This window comes from Salvia hispanica, chromosome 3 (genome assembly GCF_023119035.1).
Source record: "Salvia hispanica cultivar TCC Black 2014 chromosome 3, UniMelb_Shisp_WGS_1.0, whole genome shotgun sequence".
NCBI lineage: Eukaryota > Viridiplantae > Streptophyta > Magnoliopsida > Lamiales > Lamiaceae > Salvia > Salvia hispanica.
Window position 1 is genome coordinate 31,487,163 of NC_062967.1, and position 23,572 is coordinate 31,510,734.

At 34.4% G+C, this 23,572-nt stretch overlaps 3 protein-coding genes across 7 annotated transcripts; 1 reads left to right on the top strand and 2 right to left on the bottom strand.

Annotated features, from left to right (window-relative positions):
* Positions 1 to 1,549: 1,549 nt before the first annotated feature.
* Positions 1,550 to 3,616, bottom strand: LOC125209871 (ethylene-responsive transcription factor ERF113-like). Its single transcript, XM_048109448.1, has 3 exons — positions 3,524 to 3,616; positions 2,848 to 2,905; positions 1,550 to 2,183 (listed from the first exon to the last, which is right to left on the bottom strand). Exons 1-3 carry the CDS (start codon positions 3,614 to 3,616, stop codon positions 1,720 to 1,722), a joined length of 615 nt encoding a protein of 204 aa, XP_047965405.1. The 3' UTR covers positions 1,550 to 1,719.
* Positions 3,617 to 10,245: 6,629 nt separating this feature from the next.
* Positions 10,246 to 13,898, top strand: LOC125216256 (OVARIAN TUMOR DOMAIN-containing deubiquitinating enzyme 1-like). Of its 2 annotated transcripts, XM_048117915.1 has the most exons (10): positions 10,258 to 10,347; positions 10,599 to 10,708; positions 11,200 to 11,456; positions 11,918 to 11,983; positions 12,056 to 12,139; positions 12,230 to 12,352; positions 12,729 to 12,781; positions 12,879 to 12,928; positions 13,032 to 13,132; positions 13,430 to 13,898. In XM_048117915.1, the coding sequence occupies exons 3-10, from the start codon at positions 11,289 to 11,291 to the stop codon at positions 13,694 to 13,696; spliced, it is 912 nt and encodes a 303-aa protein (XP_047973872.1). In that variant the 5' UTR covers positions 10,258 to 10,347; positions 10,599 to 10,708; positions 11,200 to 11,288; the 3' UTR covers positions 13,697 to 13,898. The 2 variants fall into 2 exon arrangements, with proteins under 2 accessions (XP_047973873.1, XP_047973872.1); XM_048117916.1 differs by lacking the exon at positions 10,599 to 10,708 and having other exon boundaries at positions 10,246 to 10,347.
* Positions 13,899 to 14,062: 164 nt separating this feature from the next.
* LOC125216251 (protein MEI2-like 4) lies at positions 14,063 to 20,979 on the bottom strand. 4 transcript variants are annotated; one of them, XM_048117909.1, is made up of 16 exons: positions 20,676 to 20,979; positions 20,527 to 20,586; positions 19,565 to 19,738; positions 19,327 to 19,372; positions 18,243 to 18,587; positions 17,714 to 18,141; positions 17,457 to 17,615; positions 17,243 to 17,359; positions 17,017 to 17,165; positions 16,725 to 16,819; positions 16,229 to 16,639; positions 15,475 to 16,129; positions 15,188 to 15,272; positions 15,037 to 15,105; positions 14,773 to 14,952; positions 14,063 to 14,673 (listed from the first exon to the last, which is right to left on the bottom strand). In XM_048117909.1, the coding sequence occupies exons 3-16, from the start codon at positions 19,628 to 19,630 to the stop codon at positions 14,515 to 14,517; spliced, it is 2,964 nt and encodes a 987-aa protein (XP_047973866.1). In that variant the 5' UTR covers positions 19,631 to 19,738; positions 20,527 to 20,586; positions 20,676 to 20,979; the 3' UTR covers positions 14,063 to 14,514. The 4 variants fall into 4 exon arrangements, with proteins under 4 accessions (XP_047973866.1, XP_047973867.1, XP_047973868.1 ...); XM_048117910.1 differs by having other exon boundaries at positions 20,339 to 20,586; XM_048117911.1 differs by having other exon boundaries at positions 16,229 to 16,636; positions 20,527 to 20,979.
* Between the last annotated feature and the right edge of the window lie 2,593 nt (positions 20,980 to 23,572).

The following is a 23,572-nucleotide window of genomic DNA, read 5'->3' on the forward strand; positions in this document are numbered from 1 at the left end:
TTGCGTTTTTGCACACATTTTGTAAAAATGATAATAAATAGTTAAAGTGGAAAAATAGTAAAGTAAGAGAGAGAATAATGTAAAGGAGACTCTTCTCTATCTTATTCTTTCTCTTATTTTACTATTTATCGACTTTAACTATTTATTATCATTTTTACAAAACGAGTGCAAAAACGCAAGTGTGACTCTTAATCGGAGACGGAGGGAGTAATTGTTAGTAGAATGAATTTGTAGAATATGTGACCCACTGCCCAAATTAATACAAATGGAATCAATAATTATTGGGGATATATAAATATGAGACTTTGGGGATTTGAGGAAGTATCAACTCAAATTGCATAAAGAGGATGGGGAGAAAGAGGGGCCATTACAAATTATTCTATATATGATTGAACTCCACTAGTAAACAAGAGAATGATTCCATGCAACTTGGAATGTTATGTAAATGATTTATTTCAGAATTAAACTCACGCATGGTTCAAAAATAGTACTTTTGTAGGCCCCTTTTTCTCTTTCACGAAACTAATTAAGAGTCATATTATTCAAAGATTGTTTTTTCTTATGCTTTTTGCATGCTACTTGGAAAACCTTAGCCGTCCAACACCAATATCTTCAAGAAAAGTAAATAATTAAATAATAAAATAAGATGTCGACCAAACTAATTATTATTCCATCTTTTTTCGGTAACACGTAGTATTATAATACTTAGTCCTAAGAGTTATAATCTTTTTCTTCAATATATGGAAGGTCAAGATTAAGACATGCTAATAGGTCAATAGCATATGATTATATGACATGAATAGGTTTGATTTTTGAAGAAATTAAAGGTTGGAATGATATTGACCTACCTAGTTTATGTGTGTGGACTATGAATCGCATAAATCTTGTGGCACCAAATTATTTGAATAATATCATCAATAAATATGCAAGCTATCCATCTTATCACCAAAGAAGTGTGATGTGTACATTTTATTATGTTCTCAATTGTAGCTTTCATGTTGATTTTAACATAAATATCATTCCATACAACTCATATAGTATTTACCTATAATATAAGATGCGCAAATGAATATACATGAAATTAATTGAATAAAACAAGGTCATATTACTCACCCCACATATAAACAAGATAAAAAGGGGCAAATTGCTCGAACATCATGCTCACCAGCTACAAAAATTATGGTAATTGAATATATTTGCAATTATCTCGTGACATTTTTTTAAAATTATTGTACTCTTGGTAAGACAATCAGGATCACAATTATCTCATGACAAATTTTATTGTTAAATTGTTTCGGGTATAGCAGTCGGGAAATTAGACATGCTTGTCGACAGTCGATGAGTAATTAACCAACGCCGTCTACTCCTATAAAAAAGATTAGCAATATATTCCACGTATATTACCAGATTTTTTCGCTGTCCGAACAAATCCAAATTTCATGATTTTTTTCACCGACTCTCAAAATTGTGGTATAAACCAGAATGTGACCGAATTTCACATTTTTCCGGTAATTTGTCGATTCAAAAAAGGAGTCGTTTCAAATTTAGATTAAGTAGAAAGAAGCAAGGATATATTGATGAAATGATCAAATCCATGACAAGTCATTACAATTGATTAACCTTTGCTTCTTATTCTAATCAATCATGGAGAAATCCAAAACTACTAAATCAAACTCCTATTTCTCCTCATCAACACATAACATCAAACTAATTAATTAATCAGCAATTTGGGTTACTAGGATCATCATAATACTTGGCATAGTCGACAAAATCCGAACTAGGAAAACCGCCGTCAAAATTGGCCTGAAAATCTTGCTGCTGCGGCGGCGAAATCAAGCTGGAATCAGCGGCGGCGGAGTAACCATAAAGAGCTGAAGTGGCATAAGGAAACTCGGCGTCATTGCTGCAGAGTAGCTGCGCATACTGCTGAAGGCCGGGAAAGGTGTTGTGGAGCAATGGATCGGCGGCGGAGGAGCTACCGGTTTGGACTCGTTCGGGGAAGTTGAGCTTGGCCTTGGCGCCCTTGAACCGAAGCGCAGCTTCATCGTATGCGAGTGCGGCATCCTCAGCTGTGTCGAAGGTCCCGAGCCAAACCCGAGCCGCCTTCTTCGGGTCGCGGATCTCGGCCGCCCATTTCCCCCATGGCCGTTGCCGGACTCCTCTGTAGTGCTTCTTCACGCTTCCTTCATTTAGATTTTTAAATAAATAAATATATACTATATATATAACCGCGGGCGCACGAAGGAACCAAAATACGTACTCGTAAAGGGATTGCATAACGAATTAGGTCTTATATTTTCGTCAAATTCTGGTTTTGCATACCGACTTTTAAAACTTGTTGTAAATGTACTTAATTATAAATTTCTTCTGCTTTTGCAACCAAATTATTGATTTACAACCGAGCATGTTTTTGGTTCCAACATAATTTGATGGCACTCTATAGGACATCAATCAAAACGACGCCATGTTTTGGGCAGTGAAAACAGCATGGTATTTTTGCTAAATTAAATAGTTTCATTTGTTGATTTATGACTTATATTTAGTTATGATAGTAGCAAAATCTTGATTGGTGGCAAAATCAGAATAAATCTATGTATATTTTAATTTATAAAAGCGAATTTTGAAACTAAAATTTGGCTAAAGTTTCTCATTAATAACTTAAAAGTTAACCCTAATTTTGATGACCGATTGGTTTGAATACACTAAACCCAAGACGAGAAAAACCACGGGCACCCGAAGCAACCAAAATATGATAAGAAAAAACCATAGGCGCCCGAAGCAACCAAAATATGATGAGAAAATACCACGGGCGTCTAGCATCACTATCGATATCATCAATAAGAAAACCTTCTAGCCTTTGAAGACCAAAGCAACCATAATATGCATAGATCGACACCGAAATGCGCTTGAGGAAACAACTACTTAACGAGGGGATAATGATCACAAATCAACAACTTCTTTCTAGAAGACTAACATGCATGAATAATATATTAATCCAAGTAGTGAAAGTTGGATTTGGTAAAGGAGTAAATGGGAGACAAATTGGGTTTGGAACAAACGAAAACGACTAGCAATACCCATGCCAAACTCGTTGGTAGGTGCAGAGGGTTTTCACTCACATCTTTGACCAAACATAGGAGAAGATCAAATCTCCACATTTCAATGTAATAATTCAAGAGACGTGGCTTCAATCTAGCAAGAATTTGGCAAATTTGGCAGTGTGGAAAGAACCCTTTTGCCCAATTCTAATAAGTTAGAGAGAGAGAGATAGTGCTTTACGGAAAGTAACATACAATGAACTTAGCCAAAAGCACAAAATCTAAGCCTTTTTTTCCACAACTCTTTTTTCAACTCTTAATTAACTTTACAACTACGTCAACCACACATTAATTCAACATCAACCATATTTAATCAAGGTTAATTTATTCAATCCTTAATTAACAACAAAAAAAGAATAAAGAAGATGGTTTATGAATTATGCACACACACACACACACATAGTAGTAGTAGTAGTATAATTTACCTTGATCTTGAGGAGCTTCTTGAGTGCTCGGGGCGGCGGTGGCTTGGCCGCCTTGCGGCGGCGATGCTTCCGTTGGAAGAGGTCTCTTTCCATGCCTTCGATCCACCTTGCTAGGTTGCTATCTTCTTGTTTAGTTAGTGAGTGATCTAAAAGTATTCTATTTTTTGTTACATACAATTTATATTTCACCAACTGTTTTTTTCCTAAATAGATATGTAAGTATGTTTCTTTGTATGCATATGTTGCTGTCAAGATCAGCTTTGTGGACTTAAGAGCGAGAATTGCGATTGCGACCTGAAAGTGTGTGTGTGTGTGTGTGTGAGAAAGAGAGAGAGAGAGAGAGAGATGACGGAAGGAAAGGGAAGGAAATAGGGTTGGGAAGAAGGGTTTTTATTGGCATGTGGGCTTCTTTTTTTAAAAAAAAATGGGGGTATGTAAAAGAAATGACAAATTGTTAAATACTTATTCTGGTTAATCGGGTAACTTTAAAAAGTGATCAACTATATCAGTAATTTTTACATTTTTTTCAATCGTCTCGCAATCACATATAGGGGGAGATTATGTATGATGCGGCTGATGGAAAATAGTACGTGAACAAAACGTTTGGATACTTAAACGATTTCGTTTAATACATCTAGTCAGTTATGTCTCTCATTTTTATATTACATGTCTCGTCAAATAAATTCAGAAACCTGAATTGTGTTGTCATATAACAATTGGGAAAATTTTCCAAGTTATATAATTGTCCATTTTTTTTAAGTTGCGGGAATGACCAAACTTAAGATGACTCATTTTTTTTTAGTTTATCCCAAATAAGATGACACATTTTCAATTTTGGAAACTTTCTCTCTTCAATTATTACACTCAACCACTTTTTATCACTCCTATTAAAATATTCATTTTTCTTTCTATCTCTTTATCTCTTCAATTAAACACATTAAATAATAGCTCATAAAATCTCGTGTCGGCTAAGAAATGTGTCATTTTAGCCGGGACGGATGGAGTAGTATTTATTATAGTTTGACTGAGTTTAAGGGAAAATAGTAAAAAGTAGAGAAAAAGGAAAAGAAGAGAAAAGAAAAAGATTTGGGGATAAAAGTATTTGTAGATTAGTTGGAATATGTAGGAAGATGACATTAGAGATATACACAAGGTGGGGATGGATCTGATCTGATCTAATGAGGAAATAAAGAGATAAAATTTTAAGGTAGGAAGATTTTCAGTTCTGATGATATGATACCTTTGATTGGCCATTTGTCTTGATTTCAAGATGCATGCTTCACATCTGGTGCTTTGCTTGATATAATGTATATATGTTCACACTGCAAATTCAATCTACACCATAGATATACATATTTATGGAAATAAATAAATTGGTTATATTTTCTTGTAGTTATGGTACATGCTTTTATAATAAGGTGGACATAATTAGTTGAAAAGGAAAATAAAGAGGAGATGAGTGATGAAAGATTTGGGGTTAAATGAAAAGGTAAAGTAAATCATCAACTTTAATAATAAAAGACACAAAATAACTATTCTGGGATATTTTTACTTGATTAATTAAAGTCATGGGAAAGTAAATATCATTATTCATTACGATCACATTTAGGTTGCCTCTGAGAATGACATCACCAATTTCTTGAACTTTCTTAAAGATGAAATTGATGTAAGATAGCGTTTAATTAAACAAAATACTTTGATTTATTGAACTTGATATTTGTTGAAAAAAATATTTAGAATTTTAGAAATTATCACCGTCATCTATTATTTAATGATTGATGGTCAATTGGTCATTAAAATCAACTCATCTAAATATATACTATATGATATATATTTCCATGCTAATTAAATAACTCACGGAAAAAGCTGATAATTCCATCCACGACCATCACCATCATATTTCGGCGGCCGTCCTTTTTTTAAATCCTAATAATTTAAAATTTAATAAAAATAATTTTCAAAGCCTAAGATTTCTAATAAACCTCTAGCTAGCCCCATTAGGCAATATTGCATTTAATTATATCATCTTCACAAGAAGATGAGTAAGGACCAATTCGTGATAAATCATTTCTAGGTCAAATTCAAATGGTAGAATGTGGATTTTGAAACATATTCTTTGGCCTACATCGCTACGCTTAAAAAACTTAGTATACAATCTTTTAAGGACACAAAATTGACGCAAATGTTTGCATTAGAAAACTTTAAAAAAATAATAACGATTTAGGACACAAAACTTTAGGTTGTAAATCCATTTTACTTAATAAATCCGCCCCCAAAAATGTAATGTATTTTTAATGATGTTTTTTGAAACCAAATGCCAAATATAAAGAATATATGAACGTCATTATGTATAAAAGTCAAAATAAAATCTTCAATTGCATTAATTTAGTTCAACATGTGTGTTGTTGAGAAGAAACTTCCAAGTTCCAAGCATAGTTAAATTAATGTGGGAAGCTTCAATTATAGAGTTTGAAGTCAAAGACTTATTTAGAGGTATTATATTTGAAAATTTGCTGTTTTTTTATAATTATTTATATGTATTTGAAATACAATTATGAGTGTTCCACGTAAAGCATTTATCACCCTTGATTTTCTGCTTAATTAATTCAAATATGACTCTTGAGTTGAATCTTGAATCTAAGTGGACTTTCCACCTCATGAAAGAGTATGTTCATATTAAGCCACTTATACATTATTATTCTCAAGGGCACAATATCATTACTAGAAACTTATAGATCATTTGAGATTTATAAATAGTTGAAAGTAGTTCACGTGCCATTTCAAAAAAGAATGATTTCTTAACGCGAGAATGTGAGAACAATAAACTCTAATGATTTTTTTTACATTTAATTACGCGTATACAATTTATGTTTGCAGCTACCATCTACAATAATATCTATATACATGATTTCAACTCGAGTCAAAACTAAGAATTTCCAGCTTGTCAAATTTGGAATTTCAAACTAACCCAAAATGGAAATTTTGAATTTAAGTTCTTATTTTTTTTAATTGAAGAAATTTATATGATTCTAAGGATGCATGACTCTTGCATGTGATTTTGTCACTATCAAACCAAACAAATTGCATTAAGCTTGCACATGTTATCATACCCCACACCATACATATCTTAAGGTCTTCATAGATCACTAGTAGATCCAGGTGGGGTCAGGGTCGATCGACCCCACTGTCGACCATGAGGTCTTAACACTCCATTTAATTCGGTCTTTATCGTTGATATCAACAAAGGGTTGGACTTGGCTTTCGTTTTTCATCTCTTACCCACTGTCGGTAGTGTCGCTGACACTACCTCTGGCTTTCGAGTTCGCATCAATCTTGTTCAATGTGTCTAATCTCACGATTTTCATTTTTTTATCTATATAAAAATATTAACTAGCCCACCCTATAATTTGTTAACATTAATAACAGTCCAAATAGAGTCATAGAGACGTTATTATTCTACTTTTCAAGAATCACATTATAACGCTATATAACAAAGTTACTTGGATCATCCCTGATTTATATGTATAGAATGGTTGGTCTATGAAAAGAGCCAAAATCTAAAATTATTTGACAAGGTTGATGGATCTGTAAACAGGAAATTAAAGTCGTAGTTGGTATGGTGTTGGCATGTGACATTAATATATCCCTATTATTACAAAAATAAGATACTCTTAGGTTTAGAGAGAGAGAGAGAGAGCGCTCTCCCCAGCTACTATATATCTTTCCACATGCACGAATCACAACAATATCTTTGACTATGACCACTAGCCTCTTCCACCATGTTGTTCGTTCTTTTGTTATTTAGAATGTAATAACAATTAAACCATTCATATATGGAGTATAATATAGTTTGAGTTTTCTTTTAAAACAAAATATTTGTAATATACACCACAAATATACATGCACTGATGCACTCACGTACGTCATGAGTTTTAATAAATAAGAAGCATGCAATCGGCTCATTGAGCATAAAGATATGTGTCATCTGTAACGATCTGGCTCTCATACTAATGATTGTCCACACAGACCAACACAAATCTCACACCTCCCTAAGAAGTTACCCAACATGTCACTCATGTCATAATTGTCTTATGCTAAGCACACTTAATCTTGGAGTTATGAGAAGATAGATGTCCAAAAGGAAGATACTCCTTCTTAGTATAGGTAACACATATATAATCCGGTAATCTCTTCTCGAATATATGAAGACTGTAGTCTTATATCCACATATTCTCATAATTATCCTAATCTTTTTGGTGTGTTTTGATTTATTCGTGTCTGCATCCGCTTTATAAGTAGGAGTCGCTCATTGTCTATGTTCTATGCACAAGGGTTCACTTCCTAGGAGCTGCTCCTTGTTCATATTTATGCACCAACGATCACTCCCAACTTTTACTACGAGCATTACGTCATCATCTTTCTTAACAATGGTACCACAAGAAATTTGATAATTTATTATTTAAGTCAAAAAAAGGTATGATTCAATGTTTCCAATTCTTTTTGCAAGTTAAAATAAATTATTGAGTGCACACCGAAAATAATGTTCAAGAATTCTCATATGCACACAAAAGAACTTGAAATAAATGTCAAGATATCATGAATATACATTTCACTATTTTTGTCAAATGGCATAGATGTATAGCTGCCAAACTATGAAAAATGACTTTGATTGAAAGTTTGTAGCGTATACGGTTAGATCAATCAGAGACTATGTTGATTGAAGAATTAAAATTGCCCCTCTAATTTCATGAATATCTACGATTTATTATATATTGTTGAACAATATTAAAGATTTATTCTAAACTTATAAGTTGAGACTCAATTTCTATTTATATTTTACAATATTTCAAATATTTTTTGTTAAAATCTATGCCACATCCATGGGTGTTTATTTATAGCAAATGAAGAAAGTATTGTCTTTATATTCGAGAAGAGAAGATAAAGTCAATTGAATTGTTGAAAGAAGCCAAATTTGCTGAGAATTTGTCGCTGACTTTTGTGCCACTGCAAATGCAATTAAAGTCGTGGTACAAACTAGAAAGCTGCACAAGATAGTGACCAAAATTTCAACATTAACCTATTCAAATCTATACTATAAATTCATATAATTATATATTTGCATCAGGTGAGTCTATATATGTGTATTTAAATCACTTGCTACATCTTACAAGGGTCGCACCATTGAGTAAAATGGAAAATTAAGGTGGAGTTGATTAATACAACTCAGCTCATGAATACATTTTTATTCTGTCTTCTTACACCGGGAACAACCTTACTTTATTTTTTAGATTTTTCATCGGAAATTCGTCGATAACTTTTAATTAGAAACTAAATCTTTGTTTTACATTAGCTTTTCTTTTTAAGTGTATATTAATTGTAAATCGTGCGGGGGCACATGTTTAGCGATATCTGTAAATAAATTATCCAAACCCTGCAAAATCTATTACTAATTTCATCAAATATTAAGGGAATCAATCGAAATAATTTTTTTTTTAAAAACTGATAAAAGATGAACTCATAATTTGACAAAAGCTTGATGGGCCTCCACTTTTCGAAATGATGAAATTGGGCTTCATGTTGAAACAATACATTTTCATCAATTTTGCTTCAGCTAATTAAGCCCATTATGAAAATTTTGTTGCAGGCCGATTCCTATATCAGCCAATTTTAATTTTATTTTATGGATTAACAGATTTTAATTGGGGTTCAACTTCATTTATTTCTGTATTCTATTCGATTTCAACCCCAAAAAATTTATGTTTGAATCTGAAGCATAACCAACTGAATTAATTAATATTTATATTGTTTTTTTTTATTTTTAATGATCATGATTCAAAATTTAAAATTGATTTCATGGCTTATTGGAATTTCTTGTACTATAATACTACTACTACAATTCTTGTATCATCCGTGAACACACACCAATATATCCATGAATGAGTCATTTCCTTATCAAAAAATAATCACACTAATTGGTGGCGTCGTTCTACCATGTACATTCTTGAATTCGTTCAAACTGGATGAACATTCATCTTTCTGGATTTAAGAATAGAGTTGTTTATTAGGTCGCAGAGGCACATCAAAAAAGAAGATCACTCATCCAATTTCTATCCAAATTCTCGATACATTCTTGGATTGATTCGTCGTCGTCAAATCATTACCACACCTATAAGGATTATATTAGATGCCCAATTACAAAATTATCGGATTCGAAATCAACAGTTTCAGTTTCGTGACAAAACTTATAGCTTTGATTTTGAATCAGAAACCAATTGTTTAATCTTTATTTGAAAACCATTTTTTAAACATTTTTCAATGTTTTTGAACAGTTTTTCAGATTTTCATGATTTTTTCAATTACGCTATTTTAGATTAAACAACTTCTTACGGTTCTAAATAAGTTTAGAAATGAAACTCAGCCAATAGAGACGAAAGTGAGTTTCAATTTAACTGGGAGTAAATGATTATAGTTCCAAAACGAAAAGTGTCGATATGACTTCAAGCAGAACAAACAAATTCAATTTAACCATGCCTCACTACTCACTTTACTTAGATTATGAAGTCGAATATATACATTTTTATCCAAAAATGTGGACATTTCAAATTAAAATACAATAGCGGCACTAACTCAAATACATTAAATATGAGGGGTGTCTTTATAATTATCCATAATATTTTACAAGGTTTGGATAAAGTAATAATATTAATAATAGTAAGTAAAAGCTTCAACTGTTATCACTCTGTTTTACGGTTTGCACAAGTGAGACAGAAACAACGCAGATCAGCTTTCTCGATCCATTTCTTCTCAACATCTGCTTCAATTCGGTGCGCTCTCTCCTAATTGCTCCCTTTTTATTCGCATTAAACTGTTAATTGATGCAATTCTTTTGTATAATCCGTCTTTGTCTCGAGATTTATCGTTGTACGTTGTTTTATACTTGATCTGCTCGCTACTTCATTTTCGAGTTTTTATTTGCTTTTTTAGATTTTCTCTTGTTCTTTTATTGATTCATTTAGTTTCAATTCGTTTTTATTAGCCGCGACATTGACATTCAATGTGATTTGGTCGAATTTAGGTGAATTGGGATATAGGTTTTCTAGAATTTAACCAAATATGGCGGTAAAGGATATAAGTTATTGTGAATTTCGTGTTGTAGCGTGAAGAAGAACCATGTGATGTTTGCAGGTAGTTTTCTTATTTTCTTGAGTTTTTGTTATGTCTTTAGCCCATTTTTTTGCAGTTTGGGGGAAATGGTTAGTCAAGTTGTTAGACAAGTGACATTTTATTTTCAAAACTAAGATGCAGAGTTCTACTTCTTGATTATCAGTTTAGTACACATGACTACATCCTCTTGTAATATGTCAATGTTTGTTCTGCAATCTTTTTTCCATTTATGGAGTCTTTGGTTAGGGTATACACGATGGTTTAAGACAATCATATCGATCTAGTATACGGGATTTGACTTATCTGATGACCATCTAACTATATTAATTATTAATATCGGATACTTGACGAGCACATTGTGCTATTCTTATCAATTACAGTACCTGGTTGGTAGTTGTAGTAGAGAGAAATGGGTTATTCTGCAATTAGTATTGAACCGTTTTATCTGTCATATTTGCATTTGCTGTACTTGTGATAGTTCTTAAAACAGGACAATGGTATCTATGTTTCAGGGGTACAGGCTGTTTTCTGGACATAAACTGCTACAGTATTCATATCTGAATTGTTGAGGACGGAAAATTTCTCAAGCACTGAAGTAAAGATGCAGAATCAAGATGGGCAACCTGCGGAGCCTGAAACGGAGACCATAACATCACTACCAGCCTCTGAGGTCAATGACTGGGCGAATTATAGGGATGATGAAGTTATGCAGCAGCATTCTGCCATACAGGCAGAGGAAGCTGGGAAAATACCATTTGTTGGTGACAAGGCAAGGAAACCAATAATTCCTAGAATTTTATTTTTCTGGATATGATATAATTATATATTAGATCTCTGATAGCATATATCTTACACTGGTTGAGTGAAGCTTCTTATTTGTTCTATTTTTATTTAGACTATTCCGAATGCCTTAATTGATATTCCAATACTGGTTTTGGTGGATTATGGGATTGGGAATGTTTAGGAATCACAGGAAGCAGTTACCTTTTTGGTCCGATCAAGATGTGTGTATAACTATTTGATTGTTTATACATTTTGCAGGAACTTTTTGTAAGTCATTCTTGTTTGTCAAGTTTATTTGGAAATCAATATCGCTTATGAGAAATAGAGTATTGATTTTACATACTAAGCTTATTTGCTTCAGCTTATATAAACCATATATTAGGTGATAATATTACTCATAGCTTCTTATTAATCCATAGTAAATGACTTTTGGATGTGAAATTCCAGGAGCCTCTCTCATCTTTGGCAGAGGAATACAAGTCAGGAAACCCAATTTTGTTGGAGAAAATTAAGGTCCGCTCAATTGGTAGGCATTTTTCTGTTACATGCTTCTTGGAGTGCTTGTAATCGTTTCAATCTCTGCAGGTTCTAACTGAACAATATGCTGCCATCAGGCGAACAAGGGGAGATGGGAATTGCTTCTTCCGTAGCTTCATGTTTGCCTACCTGGTATGTTTGGTTGTACTACTTTCACATAATCTTACTGTTCAGTTAGAATTGGTGTTTTAATCTACTGAAACATTTATCCAACAAATTTAGGAGCATATTCTGCAATCACAAGACCGTGCAGAAATCGACCGCATCACGGTCAATGTGGAGCAATGCAGGAAGACACTTCTCAGCTTGGGCTATGCAGAATTTACTTTCGAAGACTTTTTTTCGGTACTTAATGAGTTATTTTTTATAGTTTTATACGTTGCCTTCGTACTCATATAAATTAATCTCCCAATGCATGATAGGTCCATGTCTTTTTCATGTACTCTTTTATATGGGACAAAAATCTTAAGAGATGCACATTAATGCTAAAAATGAGTAGCTCAACTATTTCTTTATTCGGGTGCCCGGTTTGCAATTCTTAAAAGTTTTCTCAAGTGCCTAACCAGCGTTGATCTCAGGTACTCAATTCACACATATAGACAAAGCTTGCAAATAGTAATGTGGAAACTTAATTTTTTTGGGGGGAGGGGAAACCGATTATTTTAACTAACCAGTTAACATTTTGAAGATTAACTTCCTGAATCTATCTACTTATTTTCAGCTGTTCCTTGAGCAACTTGAAAGTGTTCTTTCAGGGAAAGAAGCTTGCATAAGGTTCAAAGGATTTATTGCTTAATTGTGATTTTGATTCCTATGCTACAACCCGCTTTCAACTTTCCTTCAGTGCCTAATATTTGTCTTTTTGTTACAGCCATGAGGAACTTGTACAGAGAAGTAGAGATCAGTCAGTATCTGACTATGGTGAGTAGCACTTATCGAATGTTGCAATGGTATCAAGACATACATATATAATTTGGCTGCTTACCATTTCCTTAATTAAAAACTGACTATTTGTCTTTGCTAGTTGTGATGTTCTTTAGATTTATTACATCTGGTGAAATAAGGAAGCGTTTGGAGTTCTATGAACCATTTATTCAAGGATTAAGTAATACCTCAGTGGAGCAGGTTGGTTCTATGTAACATTCGTATATTTTCGTGTGCAAGCTTTACCGTCGCATCTGCAACATTATACCTATTTGATCATGAGACTCATCATCATTTCAGTTCAAGCAGCCTGACTTCAGATGTGCTTTTATGATATAGACCTTGTATCAAACTGTGAATACATATAGGCAAAGAAACTTGTTTTAGAACGTTGAAATAGGCTTCACAAAGGACATTGGTTATTTGTTTGTGCATCTCTCTAAACCGTCTAGTTTTTGAGCTAAATCTCTTATTGCTTATATTCCTCATTCGGTGCAGTTCTGCAAATCATCGGTGGAGCCAATGGGCGAAGAGAGTGATCATGTCCACATTACCGCATTGTCAGATGCACTGGGCGTGCCAATCCGCATAGTCTATCTTGATCGCAGTCATGATGATAAAGGTAGCGTGAGCGTGAACCATCACGACTTCAGTCCTGCTGCACAAGAGGTCACTGATGCTAATACCGGTGGTGTCGTGGCGCTTGAACCGTTCATTACCTTGCTGTACCGGCCCGGTCACTATGACATTCTGTACCCAAAATAACTTGTTCTTACCAGTGCCAATAAGGTGGCTGGTAATAATGGAATTTGGTGGGATGATGTTTTCTTCATGATGACTTTTTAGACATTAAGCGAAGTGGTGATGATATTTTAGACTTTAATGAATCAGGAAAACATTAGAAACTCATGCCCCTCTTTCAGCTTTTGTTACTTACTATACTAATCAAGTGGCAAACTTTGTCATATTTCTTGATGATATTTTACTAATATTTATTGATTAGAAATGAAGGATATTATCTTTTATTGGATATACTTGTTACACAATATAGAATAAAAGATGAAGCATAAGCAAACCAAAAGGAATATGTACCATAACATTAATAAAATGCAAGAGAAAAGTAGTGACAAAGGTAGAAATGAAATGAGTGGATATAGAAGTGAAAATTACATATAGTCAGAAAAAAGAAAATGATGCAATCCATCCATGAATGACACAACAAAATTTTTTCTAGTAGTTTGTTACTTGACTTCTCTTAGCAAATTGCCCAAAAAACAAGAGAAGATGAAAGAGGGGCCAAACAAAAAGTGCCAAGAGCAAAATAAGAGAATGGTCTCCATACACCATATTTTGCATGCTCTCTCTCTATACAAACACACAACATAATCAAACTCCTCAAAATGTCGATATTCAAAATTTCGAAGCTCCATGATGTTGCTCCTTTGGTCAGGCAAATTGTCAATTTCTACCCTCTGCTCTTTCTTCTTAACCATACCAAACTTTAATGTACAGTAGCAAAATTTCCGGTACAATCACTAGCCTGCGTTTGTTCAGTTTCTACGAGGTTAGTTGTGTCGCAAAACTCAGTCTGAATCTTTGCCCGAACCAGAAGATGATTCTCCGTTGTAATAGTCCTCCCCGTTTAGAGAGTTTGATGGGAAGTCTTGATTGTTGTCATCGGAGGTGCTGGTTCGGGTTTTTCCAGGCCTTGGTCGAATGTTGGGACCCATTGGGAATGGGACCTGCATTGACAATAGGCAAACATATACATCTTTCAGAAAAGAAAGACGCTCATCCTTCAAAACTCATTCAGCAAAAGCATGGATCAGGGAGTAACGTACCTGATCGCCTGCATTTGGACCGTCTGTATGGAAAAGTATAGGACGACATCTTTTGTCTTCGTTCATCAAGCTTGAATTCTGGAAGTGTGCAATGAGGGCAGCCTTCCCCTGGATCCGAGCATATGCTAAAGATGCAACTTTTTCACTATTAAATTTCTCCCATTTCTTTCCATTAAAAGACTGAGAAAAACAGAAAGGAGCTGGCTTAGTGTGGTGAATTTAATACCAGCAATCTAGTGTACGAACGAGGAATCTCAGGTATACCTGATAAAAATGCACTATAAGTTTAGGATCAGTCATGTTTATGAAGGCATAACCTACATTGCATTTGTTCTGCAAGAAAAAGAAACATGAAGTATCAAGAAACTGTCATCCAGAAAAAGGAAAATAAGTTACAAAGTAGAATCAAACTTGCCTTAAAATCAATAGGTAAGTAGATGAAATCATAAGTTCCTCTGTGACGTTCATCAATTGCAGCAAGAAGCATCTTTGACGTGTACCTGTGATACAGTCAAATAAGTATAGTTATTTTAGGTGTTCAGAAAAAAAGAAAAACTCAAGCAACTAAGATAATAGCTATGAACAATGTCCATGATCAATATAGCGGATTTGGCAGAGTAAAACTCACAGCACCATTCGTATAGCAGTTACAGCTTTTATATGAATAAGGGGAACTCCAGAAATTGCTGGACAACTACTTACTTGTTAGGAATGTTCTTTATCATAAGTGTGGTCCGTTTATCATCTCCATGTGCAATTCGCTCTAAATCAAGCTCAAACTGCTTTTTGTTGTCAGGTTGACTTGAATTGCAGTCATTTCTTCGGGTTCTAGTTCGTTCATTAGGAGAATCAAATGAACTCATCATAGGAAGCATTTGGCCTCTTGTAGGAAAAATCATGCCCCTCTGGTGATGGGGATGTAGTCCGATATTCTTGGAAGACATTTGCATATCCATACAATTTCCACCAGGGCGTGGAAAGAAATTATGAGGGACAAAGTCCAGTGGATGTGGGGAATTACCAGAAATTCTCATGTTCCCTAGCGAACCGGGGTGGAAAACAGAAGTAGCATCAGGCGACTCCCCTGCAAAGGCATTCCGCCTATCCCATGGAGAAGGATTGACAGAAGGTGCTGATCCAACATGATGGCTATTTATAGATAGAAGTGGATTCATCATATGAGATGGTGCTCGAGGTACAGCATGCATCTGTGAAGGATGAGCAGCACCAATACCATTGACATATGATGGTGAGTTGGGCCATAAAACAGCCTGAGGTTGTTGTGGATGATGGGAATTACCCCACATGTAATGACGCCCAGGAGGAGGACAACTCCCGTTTCCAGCGGAACCAAAAACTGAAAAGAATGTGAGATCACAGTCTACAATTAGCACAACTGAATTAAAAATAAGATGCATTTTAAAGAAAAGGGAAAGCAAAATTCAGTCATTGTTACCTTCATTTAACTCGATCGACTGTCCGTTGGAGCTAATTCTGCGGAACTGCTGGCCATCAATTATTTCTGGAGGCCGAGAATTAACATTTGCAGCCATATCACTTGGAGAACCGAAGAGAGGCCCATCTGCTAAACCATCATGATATTCAGGAAGAGAATGCGGATGGAGATTTGACTGGCTCTGGAGCTCAAATTTCGGGTGGTTCCGTTGATGGCCAGATTCAGCGATATTGGATTGATTTCCAGATTCAACTCTTATTAGAGATGGTAAGCTGTTAGGCACACTAGATGATACGCCATGTTGCAGCACATTATCCAGGAGAGATCCCATATGACCTCCATTTGTCGAGAGATGACCATGAATTCCATTATCTGTACCGGACAATGTCCCCCCAAGCGAAAGTGATCCTGCTATTGTGAATATAATTATGACCATGTCATGCATTGTCAGTGGATGCAAAACACAGCAGAACCCAAAATTGAGAAATAAAATTACCAGAAAATCCACTTGATAAGTTATTCGAAGGGCTATGCTGAAACAGAAAACCAGATTCTTCCTGCTCCAGTTCAGAAGAAATAGGCTGCATGAATCTATTCATTGGACACATTAAGCTGTTAGTCCAGCAAATTGGATTCGCAAACTAAACACATATTAAAAAATTGATTAGAAGATAAAAGTTACTCCCCTTTTTGTAAGACTAGTTTCACAATGGAAGTTGGTCAAGGGAGCACATGAAGGTTATGGATGTAACAGTGGAAAGATATAATGGGATTTCGAAGTAATGCACCTTTGGGAGCCATCAAGCCGACCTCGTTCAAGCTTAATCTGCTTTCCAGCAATGTCACTCCGGTTCAACGCACGAAGTGCAGATTCTGCAGCTCTGACATCATAGAACTCTACATATTTATGATAAGACATGCCCAGAGAATCACGAATCTGCAAGCAGAAAATAGTTAATGCTCAATACAAATGAAAACTAGATATTATTCAACTAAGCTGTGTTCAAGCTTTACCTCCTTGATTTCACCATAGACACCAAATATTTCACGGAGTTCATCATTTGAAACAGAAGAATCAAGGTTGAAAATCACAACAGTACCCTGGTTTACATCCTTTTCTGATGGATTATCCTGGAACACATATATAGCAAGACAACACTTTAGCACATTTTTATCAGAATTTTACATAACAGGACCAAAGTAGGGTTGGAAATTTGCAGGAAACCACCTTAGGAATTGAGAAATGTATATCAAGTTTCCGACGCCTCAATGGCTTATTCTGAAGAGCTTTCATTGCATTGCAGGCTGCTCTTATATCATAATATGAGATCATAACAAACCCCCTATGCTTGCATGCCGTATACAGAGTGCGGATATCTCCGTATTGCTGCAATTACAGTGTGACAAGGAGAATTCACCAGTAAGGAAACAACCTGAAAAATTCTTGAAACACAATTTGAAACAGTGAAAGGTAATACTGCTTACCTCAAAAAGTGTTCTCAATTCAGAGTCTTCAACGTTGCTATTTATATTTCTTACAAAAAGTGTCCTAGAAGGATGCTCCCCAAACGGGTGTTCCCCACCGTTCGAGCCCAGAGATATTCCCAGCTGATTGATAGAATTTAAATCAGAAAGTTCAGTATTTCTTTGCAAGAAGCTATCATCTCCAAGTTCCAATCCACCAACACTGCTAAACAGGTCTAGATCTTCCACATCTTCCACATTATTAGTTCTCTTAAAACTGCCAAACCCATCAGTCACACCAGAAAGCAAGTCGTCATCATCTGGTAAAAGATTACCAATAGTTTGAGCCTCAAGTTCTTCCAGTGATTCAAAAACTTCCTCTTCCTCATAATGGGAGGCAGCAGTAGCAAAGGAGTGACCATATTGACCATTGTTAGATGACAATTTTACTGCAGGATAACAACGGATTCAAGGTTCTTATGATTAATCTGGCAGGTGTTTGGATATTTAATAGACAGATCAATAAACTATGAGAAAAGAGAGCACTTACAGTTTCTACTAAATAAATCCGACATAGAACTTGAAAAAAGGCCATTTTCGTACTGAGCACCCGTGAGGTTTATGTTATCTCCATCAAAACAATATGGCACAGGCTCTATGTTCGAATTAGTTCTAGAACCCAGATCATGATCAACAGCGCTAGGCAAGGAGCGGCTGACTGCTCTATCTGCTCCAACAAGATGCTTTCCAAATGGAAGGTTAACATTACGACCACGAGTGAGATAATAGTCAGGAAGAGCAAAACCATTCCCCATATGTGAATTGAATGGGATTCCATTTTCATGTGGCGATGAAGCAACACCTTCAGGCCTTAAAATCCCATCTAGTTTAAAACCTGAATAGAGTACAAATAAGGTTCAAAAGACCTCACCAACACCTGTGGCTATATGATACAAATAACAACATCAAGACAAGCATTACAAGTACGTAACCATTTCCGAAATTTTACAGTTACTAAGGATACATGTGCTTTTCATCCCAACCACAAAAGCATAGGTCATGTACATTGATTAAAAGGGAACAAAAAAATAAGGAGTGTTAGAACCTATCTACTATACTCATGAAGTGATATACTTACACCCTGCTAGTTAGTTTCAATTTCTCAATAGCTCGCTCAATTCAAACTAGCGCAAACATACATACCTTGAACAGAAATTAAATGGATAATTGGATATAGCACAAGCATGCATGTCTTTGAATTTCCGTACATATAGAACCATATCAGACTCACTATAGGTAATACACTTTACCTTCTAAGTTAGTGAAGTGATGGCTTAACCGCATGTATACAAAAAAATGCCAATACCAATCTTTTAACGAGGAGATTTCATATAAGTACTAAAAAATGCCTGTGACCAGGAAGAGATAGCTACAGCAGTCAAGAGAACAAAAGTGATCTGCATAGCATTTCCCCCCAAGTTACTTTCTTCTATTCAATTTTCCACTTTATAAGATGAATATCAGTACTGGATCGTAAAACTTGCAAGAAACATGAACCTTCCTATAACTCTTATCATGCTGGGCCAGGTTATTTAGAAAAGCAACAGCCAATTATAAATATTATGAACACTCACCTGCATAATCACTCATTTGGTCCATCTTCTTCATACCAACCTGTTTCTGCAAATTAAAGAAGCAAGAAATAATACGTAATCAATTTCTCCAGAGCAAGCTAACCCATGCACGATATTTTTCTGAAGACCCAAGGTACCAGTACCGCAATGTTTACAGCCAATTATAGACCTCTTATTCACCCCCAACTGTGAAATTCTCTCAAAATAGCATATAAAGCATTGTATGTGCAATCAATACCTCATCAGACAAGCGCACCTCCTCTGAAAAGAAGGACGAAGGAGAAAAACCCCGAGAGTTCATCATTTTAGATAGCTTGGTTGATCCTTAAAAATAAAATTACCCCTTAGCTTCCACCAATCACAAAAACGTCAATTCTTGTGGAAGTTAAGAAGATACAGCTTCAGACAGAACCTGCACGGACAATTGGTAAAATGTAAACATCCTGACGAAAAGAAAATGGAAAACCAGACGCATGAGAAACCACAAACAAAGACAAATAATTTTGTGGTTGAAGTCCAACACGAAATAAGTGTCTAGCTAATCAAATTCTAAGTTAAAAGTAGAGCGGTTTCATTTCATTATTTTCAGTTTGATTAATAGGTAGCCAAAAAATTGTGCAAGTACACCTATAATTCAACAAAATTCACATGATAAACAGCTGCATTTAAGATCTCGCTGCTTAAATGGTAATAAATTTTTACCACACAACAGCTCAAAATTTTCACATGAAAAATTTCACTCGACAAAACTCCATCACCAAATAGAATTCTCGAATTGAGCAGATCGAAAAAAGGCAGAAGTCGGCAAAAATTCAAACAACAATCCCCTCAGAAATCAAAATTCAGGTGATTAAACCAAAATTCAACACCGGATCACACAGTACAGAGCCGCAGAAAACAAAATTTACAACCTTTGGTCTAAAAACAACAATTTCCTCTTTAGATCAAACGAAAGCCAGCTCAATTTTTTTTCAAAAAAGTCAAGGAAAAAATAAAATTCAACAAAGGTCACCTGTAAAATTACAGCATCATTTCTCAGGAAAAAAATCAGATAAAACACAGAAACGAGCAGAAGGGATTTTAAGAAGGGAAAATCATCTCGGAATTTAAGAATGACAATGAAACGGAATAAATTGCGGCAAAAGGCAAGGGTAAGGGAGATTGAAGAAGAGATCTAGGTATCTGTGCCGTGCAAACAACCTCCTCCAACGCTTCCTCGATGCCTTTCTCTCTCTTCATATTTTTCCTTTGCTGTTTTCCCTACATTGCACGTTAACCACATGTATCATCATCTATGCTCTCTCTCTTTCTCTCTCTTGTTTGAATAATCTCTGCATAAAATATTTTACATATGAATTCTCCCTCTGTCTCGGCGTTTTCCTGCTCGCTTTGCCTCCGCTTCTGGCCGGAGATGACGTCACGTTCCGGCGAGCTCACGGCGGAGATCCTGATCTCCTCCGCGCGCTCTCGAGCACAGAAAATTGTGGCACAGAATTTAAGGAGAAATTCAACAGAGAAAAAAGGGGGGAAAGTTGTGAGAGAGAGAAGAAGGAAATTGGAGATCGGATTATATGGAGAATTTGAAGAGCGATTGAAATTGCAGGAAACCAAGAAGAAAAATGAACACAAATATAATTAGATTTTTTTCATTTTTTCTCTCTACAAAATTATATACTCCTACTATTTTTAAAATATTACTTTTATTAATGTCTCTTGTTAGGATCAAAACTCATTATGCGAATTTATTGTCAGGGTTCTTATCATCTACGACGCACTCTTCCTACACCCGCCACTTTCTTATTATCCAAATTATTATTCATGAAATCAAATCACTCAAATTTGGGAGATTACTTCAAATTAATTAATTTACATGATTTCAATTCTGAATTACAGTAATTTTTGTAAGTACACCTTGCTGGCTATTTGTGTAATTTTCTACTATTATCTTTATTAGTCAATGGTGTACCACCGTTTAATATTCTCCTTGCTAGTCAACGGTGTATCTCGTATAATGTGATGAGACCATACCTTATCACCAATTAATACGGTTCTATCTCATTTGTTGTTGCGTCACGGGTGTGGCCTAATTGGAAAAATTGAAACAAACTGTAAATAAAATTGGTCAAAAATAGTCGATTTTGAATCAAATTGAAATACTTAATAATCGGGCCGGTTAAATTTCCAATTCATTTGTAACTGAAATTCTTGAACTAATCATGTTTGAAAATTTGCTTTGGTGAAATATCAATGATTTCCAAATAGCAAAATTCAATAATAGTTGGTTAGTTGGGTAAAAGTTAGTTATTCAAGTAATTACTCAAATTAACGACGTTATCATATGTTATCTTAATGGAGTGATTAATGTAACATATTGTGTAAATACGTAATTATACATATTGTTAAGGATTTAGATTTTGTAAAATCATTAATGCCTTAATATGTTTCGTGTGGAGCATTTAAGTTTTTAAATATGTTTTGTCGTGACGTGCAAACAATTAATTAGTAGTAGTACAGTTAGATATCCAGAGCCTGAAATCATACTACTATTTTAATTAATTAAGTACAAAAATATAATCTTGCACCTTTCTGAACGTAAAAATTGTATAACCTCTAAAATATATTATCAATTGATTAGTAGTAGTAAGTAAAGTAAAACATAGTCCTCTATCCAATATTATTTAAATGAGACCGAGTTATAAATTTGAACTTATTTCTTCATCAGATTTTTGGGAGCCAATGTTTATTACATCATCATTTTGTATAATTTTGCTTATTCCATCAATTTACATAAATGGCACTACTACTAGTAATTCTCAAATTAGTGCAAATTGTCACAAAAATAATAAACTTAGTCGATATATCGGTAATCTTGTAATTTCCAAAAACAATCGATTCTTCGATTATATATAGCTTTGATGTTTTTATCAATTATCTTATGGTGAGAATTTGGAATCATATGGGTCTTAATGTGATGACTCTATGTGTATTAAATAACATTATTTTTAAATTATCAAATTAAAGACATAGTCTTCAAATAATTGTGTTTTTCGTTTGTCATATCAAATTTAATTTTCCTCAAATCTAAGATAGAAGAGACAATTAAAAAAATATCAAAGTTATGATAGTAATCTAACTATATTTAAAAATTGCATTAATGACCATACATTATTAAAATTTTGTGATTTTTCCACTAAATTGTCCTTTAAATTTTAAGTTAACAAATTCTCAATTCAACAAGTAAAAGTTATAAAATTCTAATTTATTCAAATTTGAAAGTGTAATAAATATTATGTATATCTAGGTTCCTATATATGCATAGGGGCATGTTAGGGTGCCACCACCCCTTAAAATAACATCATACCACCATTCCTAACTAATCATTTGTACACATGGACGAATAATAAGCTGCCACGTGGCAAAAAAAAATCTGGAAAAAGACGGTCAGCAATATGCTGATCTTTAACCAGCAATATTTCTTGTCCAACAATATCCGACACACTATACAACAATCTATAGATTGCTGTGTAGTATTTGTAATATTGTTGTGTAGCGTTTATAATATTGCTATATAAACAGTGTCACGGTGTTATTTTAAGAGGGGTTGTCATTTTAACACAAACCTATATACATATTAGTATTTGTATAAAAATAAACACAAAGTAAATGGAGATAAAAGCGTAGAAATGCAAGAATTGTGAAAAGAGAGCGTGTTTTTCTATATCAAATTTTGTGGCAAATGGCAAGAGCGAAAGCTAATGCCACGTGTCAATATTCTAGTGGATTTACATAATTATCTTCTTTGACACAAGGCAAGATATAATTAATTTTTCTTCTCTACTTTATCACTTTTCTACTTACCCCCATCTCAACTAAGGCTATACGCAACGCTATCTCTTATCCGTCTCTTAACCGTCTCATCTCTTAAGTATTCATGGGGCTCACTGTACTTTTCATCTCATCTCTTAACTAAGAGACACCACCTGCAACCCTCCATCTCTTAACCATCTCTTAACTATTCATTCAATTTTATTTTTATTTTTAATTCCAACAAATTCAATTAATAAAAACACACTTCATTAAAATAAAATAAATATTACAACTTAAAAAAAGCCTAAAAAATAGAAAAAAATACATAATTTAAAATCCTAAAAATAAAAAAAGTACATAATTTAAAATCCTAAAAATAAAAAAACTACATCCGTCGGCGAATCATCATCCTCCGAAGTCGGCGGTACAACTATACCAA